Below are 6057 nucleotides of genomic sequence, written 5' to 3' on the forward strand. Positions count from 1 at the left end.
TCTTCATAATTTTTCAGTTTCCTCTGTATATTGGGTTGTCAGGAAAGTCATGATGTATTTTTTCTATGCAAAAATTTGTCATGACTTTTCCCATGACCCAATATAATCCATTTCTGGTCCTTCTATTCTTTATATTCTCATGGTGCTATATGCTTTCCTAGGCATTTAATAAAAAGTTGTAGCTTCTATTTATTTGGTATAAAGTTTTATTTTTCTGTTAATCATTATATAATTTAGATGATTTTCAAAAAAAGTCTTACTATTTCTTTGATTCAGTTGGGAGATGAAAAGAGAGAGACACTCTTGGCAGGATCTCATCACGTTGTAATTCACACTAGCCGCGCTCCTTCTAGCCTTCCAGTGAGCCAGGATCATGTGCACCCTGTGAGCATGTCCCGCATGTACAGGTTGACCGAGAGTCTGAGCCCAGGCCGTCTTGTGCTGCTCCGTCATTGCACAGTGGTCCTCTACCATCTGTGCATCTGCAGCTTATTTTTAATCCTTATTTATTTATTTATTGTTTGCTTGCTTGCTTGCCTATATGGTCTCTCAAATGAGTATTAAGTATCAAATTGATTTAAAAAAGAAGCATTAAGTATTAAAACTCATCATGTCTCAGGGAAACAGATATGTAGAACTTAGCTGGGCAGCTATAGATTTAGTCACAACTCTGTTTTACAGTAGAGTAAATGGTAACCAGGGGTCTCTGCCACAGATATGCTACTAGGATTTAATTTGTCCGGTGTTGAATCTGCAACCATTATAAAATAATTTATTGGTTCTTTGTCATTGACGCTAGTGATTCTGTACCCTGGTAAAATTTGTACAGTTTTTACAAATGAAGCGTTTATCACTTTAAATACTCTTCTAAATGTCTGCAATTTCTTTAGCATTAAACATTTTTGTCTTAAGTATATTTTTGTACTTTGTTGATGTTTATTAAAATAAATCAGGTGGCTTCTACCTAACATTATTTACTGACATATAATTATGAACATTCTATTTTGAAGTTTGATATCTGCCTTAAAATATGACTGTTTATCTAAATTACACTTACAGCCTTTCCCTCTACTTTCTTTTATATCTGTTTCTCTCAGTTAAAAAAGTAACTAAATACTCTCTTCTATTCTGATGGTTTTCCCTTCTGCTTATCAGAATTTTAGAAAACTCAGCTATTTTTAACTAGATCAGGGTGATATTAAAGAAAAAAGAATAGATGGGTAGCCACAGTGGCACAACGGTGAAACCACCAGGGGAAGGGCTAAGGTTCAAGTTCTGTCCTCTCCCTGCATGTGACAGACTATGTTCGTGCCTTTAATCCTGGCTGACTACACCTGGGAATGGATCGTAGCATGGAGACTATGTTGAGTGTGCCTCCTGCTCCATCTTTTCCTCCTCCTTTTCTAATAAACTTAAAAAAAGAGAGAGAGAGAAGTGATGAGTTGTTTTATATACAGTATATAAATGAGGCAATATTTATTTTTGATAGATATTTTTCTTTATTGGAAAAGTTTAAATTCAAGACTGAGGGGGCCCGCAGTTGGCATGGTGGTTAGAGGTGTTGGATTCCCACATGGCCGACTGCGGTTTAAGTTCTGGACCTGGCGACTTGTTTTCTTGCTTTCCCTTTCTCTCTCTCTCTCCCTCTCTGGTCAAATTTAAAAATACTAGTAATAACAGATGGAATTAATTAAATAAATAAATATTAAAAAATAAATTTGAGACAGTATAAGCTAGAAAACATGTAAAAGAAGTAACAAAATGGTTTTCCTCTTTTTTGATCCCTGATTTTGACTGTCAGTTTATTAAGCTAATTCTATAACTCAGTACCAAAATGTTTGTCTTCTTTACCACAATATGTGCTCCCTTTGGACAATAAAAGACAAATATATTGGTATTGAGTTGTATTTGTGTGTACTTATTTTAAGATTTTTTTTTTGAAGAACAAGTAAATCCAAAAACAAAATTGTTATTTCTAAACCAGCTGAATTATTCTCTTGTTAACCTGTACATGTAATTCTAGATGAAAAGCCAGGCATTGACACCTATAATTCTGGTTAGCATTTACATATTGTTTTAGCATTCATTAGCAATAATTCAGAAAACTCTTTGAAATTTATATCTTTGAATTTTACTTCCTAGCACCCTTTTATCAAGAATGCGAAACCTGTATCAATATTAAGAGACTTGATCACAGAAGCTATGGAGATCAAAGCTAAACGACATGAAGAACAGCAGCGAGAACTGGAAGAGGAAGAAGAAAATTCGGTTCGTAATTATGTTCAAAGAGTTGATTTTCTTTCTTCTGAGTCATTTTTTAAAATAACTTTGTTCAGTTCCTTTAAATATATTAATAGTATATAACTGTTCTGTTACCTAAATGTAATATGTTCCTTCACAGCTTGAGATTCATTAAGTCTAAAACTGAATTTTGTTTGCATGAAATGTTTTTTTTTTTTGAGAGATTTTCACTGTAGGGCGCGTACGCTCGCCAGACAGACAGAGAGAGACATAGAGACAGAAAGCGAGAAATCACCCCCCAGGGGGGATGGTCACGCCGCAATCCCTTCTCCTCCATTCTCCTCTCGGGATCTTGGGCACGCACGCACACGCGCCCGGCGTGAGTTTTAAGCCACCGGGTCCGGGACACGAACCGCGGTCGACTACGTGGGAGTCCAGCGACATAGCCATTACACTAACTGCCGGTTCCCCCTGTTTGCATGAAATGTTTATCATCCTTTTCTGTGTCTTACGAGTTAATGATTAGTGGAACCTAATTTTGATAGACTAGGCTACTACTCTACCTAATATCTAGTTGACACTAACTCTGTGTTCATTACAGAAATGTTGACTTAAACTTGGACAATTTTATGTCCTAGAACTTTTTAGTCTGATCACAAACTATGCTGTCAATAAAGCGTATTATGGTAGAACAGAGTTAACTAGAGAAAGCGGGAGGGACACTAAGGGCCTAGTAGATTAGATCAGTTTGTTCCATTTACTTTATATTGATGTCACTGCATTATAATAAAAAAATGAAATAATTGTATTTATATACTTCATTTTACAGTGTAGTGCTTCTGTCCTTTGCTAATCATTTTTTCCTTCTGTTACAATGTTTTTGTGATAAAAGTATAGCAATAAATACCACTTGGCTTTCAGTCAAAATCTGAAACTATAGATACTTTTAAAATTTTTATTCATTGAAAATTTCTTTTACAACAACATATGTATTTTCCTTAGAAGTTTATCTTATCATTTCTGTACATAAATATCATTATTTTGCTAATTTGAATGCTGAAACTAAGATTGATTATCCAATTAGGAATTCTTTTGAAATTCTTTTATTCTTTTCACCATTTATTAAACTTTGTCTTATATGATAGCCTGGGACAAGGAGAAATGTGCATCTTTGCAGACCTGATTTATACTTTTTTTTTCTTTTTTTTTTAGATGTGCAAGTTATTTACTTGGCTGTAATCATGGACAACCTAGTGAGACCGATGCTTTAAGCTTATAGTTAGATGTAAAATCTTTTACCAATGAGTTCAAACTAAAGAAAGCCTAAGTTTTGCCCCTCTATAAGGGTGTCATTTACCTTGGTAGGCCAGTGAACCACCTGTAGTTATCTGTCACTGGCAGGTAATCAGTTTTGTTTTGTTCTTATTTTCCATTATGATGATAGGCAACTGTCGACTACCTCAGATGATTTTTAAGACCTTGCTGTGGTATTTTGGGTTACTTTCTGGCACTTTCGTGATCTTTTCTTCATTCTTTTTTTCTTTTCTCTGAACTTAAGCCATATTAAACTTATTTTTTTTTATTTCTTAACATGCCTAATATCTTTTTTTACTAATAGCATATGCCTACTCCCTCTGTTTGAAACATTCTTCTTTCCTAGAGGCTCTTTTTTCCTTTTGGGTCTCAAGTTTTGATTATCATGTACCCCAAACTCAGCAGCTTAAAGCTATACATATTTATTACTTCATGGTATCTGTAGATCTGTATTTTAGGAGTGGCTTTGTTGGGTCTTCTGGCTCAGGGTCTTTCAGGAGGTTGCAGTATTAAGTGTTAGAACTACAGTTATCTGAAGGCTTGACAATGACTGGAGGAACCACTTCCAAGACATCTGATTCATGTGGTTGTTGGATCCCTCCATAGTGTTGTTTACAATCATCCCAACATGGAAGCTCACATCTCTGAGCGAGTGATCTAAGAAAGAGAACAAAAAGGAAATTTCAATGTCTTTTATAATGTAGTCTTAGAAATTACATACTGTAACTTCTGCATTCTGCATTCTGTTTGTTAAAAGCGAATTAAGTGGTCATGAGAAATGGTGGAACAGAGAGCTCCTAGAATCTAAGTGATGATCACTAAGTTGGTAAAAACTGACAAACCAATTTTTTCAAAACTCTAGAATCTAATTTTAAAAAAAAAAACTTTTAACATCTAGGAGAGTACCTAAAAGAAAAAAGACTTAAATTTTGTTTAAGAAGTATTAAGGCATTTTTGCTTGTATGTCTACTGTGCCCCATTTTCTATCTCAGCAGTAGCTTTGGGGACATCGATTGATATTTTTTTTTTTTTGGAGAGATTTTTGCTATAGGGCGCGTGCGCTCGCCAGACAGAGAGAGACATAGAGACAGAAAGCGAGAAATCACCCCCCAGGGGGGATGGTCACGCCGCAATCCCTTCTCCTCCATTCTCCTCTCGGGATCTTGGGCACGCACGCACACGCGCCCGGCGTGAGTTTTAAGCCACCGGGTCCGGGACGTGAACCGCGGTCGACTACGTGGGAGTCCAGCGACATAGCCATTACGCTAACTGCTGGTTCCCTCGATTGATATTTTTGATGTAGCATGCTAATGACAAGAGGACAATCAGAACTCTGTTCTCAAAAAAATTGTAGTTTTGCATTTTGACTTGTCTGCTGGTTCCTTGGTTGTTCAGAAATTTCCTTTCGTTTTGGTTCTTTGAACTGGAATAGCTTCTTCCTACGTGGTATTTCTCAAAAATATTTCTGTCTTCTAGTTAGTAAAGTTTCAGTGGACAAGATCAACACTCAGAACTCACTCAGTGTGTATCTGTGTATTAGCAATAAACAATGTGTAAAAGAAAATTAAAAAAACAGTTCTATTTACAGTAGCATCCAAAAGAATGAAATAGCTAATAAATTTAGACAGGAAGGTTAAAGACTTATTCAGTGACAAGTATAAGACACATGTTTAAGGATCAGGAAACTTAATAATGTTAAGATGGCAACATTCTCCAAAGCAATACAAAGAGTAATCCATTCTCTATCAAAATTCCAGTGGTTAGGACCAGTTTGCGTAATGGCTATGTCACTGGACTCTCCTGTAGTAGACCGCAGTTCGAGCCCTGGACCCGATAGCTTAAAACTCACACCGGGTGCATGTGTGTACATGCCCAAGATCCCGAGAGGAGAATGGAGGAGAAAGGATTGCAGTGTGGCCATGCCCCCTGGGGGGTGATTTTTCGCTTTCTGTCTCTGTCTCTTTTTGTCTATCTGGTGAGCGCACATGCCCTACAGCAAAATCCTCTCCAAAAAAAATTCCAGTGGTCTTTTAAATTTTTTTTTTCATAGAAGTGGAAAAATCAATCTTCAAATTCATCTGGAATTGCAAGGGGCCCCAAACAGCCAAAACACATTAAAAAAGAAGAACAAAGTACAAGGACTCATATATACTGTACTCCCCACTGTACCCTAAATATTCCTGTACAATATCAGCTAGAAGTCTGGTGTTTCGTCTTTTAAGTCACATTTAGATAGAGATATGAGCTTTATTGAGTCCAATTTTTCTCAATATGAAGACCTGTGAACTAAAGAGAAAAGTTGTCTGCCCCCCCATATCTAATATACAGTAATGGGGCAGGCAAAAGATGATATCACTGTAGAGAGTTTTGTTCAAAAAGAGGGAATAAAGGAAGCATATGAGAGTCGCTAGTCCACAGTAGGCTTGGAATCTATCCAAATAAGTGTTACAAGTTCCATGATTAAAACTCAGTTCTATTTCTGCCTGTGGATAATTCTTCATT

General features: G+C 36.4%; 1 protein-coding gene across 1 annotated transcript in view; it reads left to right on the forward strand.

Annotated features, from left to right (window-relative positions):
• Positions 1-6057, forward strand: part of STK3 (serine/threonine kinase 3) — a 316622-nt gene that overhangs the window by 162529 nt on the left and 148036 nt on the right. Inside the window, exon 8 of the mRNA XM_006159715.2 lies at positions 2143-2268. Coding sequence (XP_006159777.1) covers positions 2143-2268 — 126 coding nt within the window. The remainder of the gene's footprint in view (positions 1-2142; positions 2269-6057) is intronic.

Source organism: Tupaia chinensis, unplaced genomic scaffold (genome assembly GCF_000334495.1).
Source record: "Tupaia chinensis unplaced genomic scaffold, TupChi_1.0 Scaffold000646_1, whole genome shotgun sequence".
In the NCBI taxonomy this organism is placed as follows: Eukaryota; Metazoa; Chordata; class Mammalia; order Scandentia; family Tupaiidae; genus Tupaia; species Tupaia belangeri.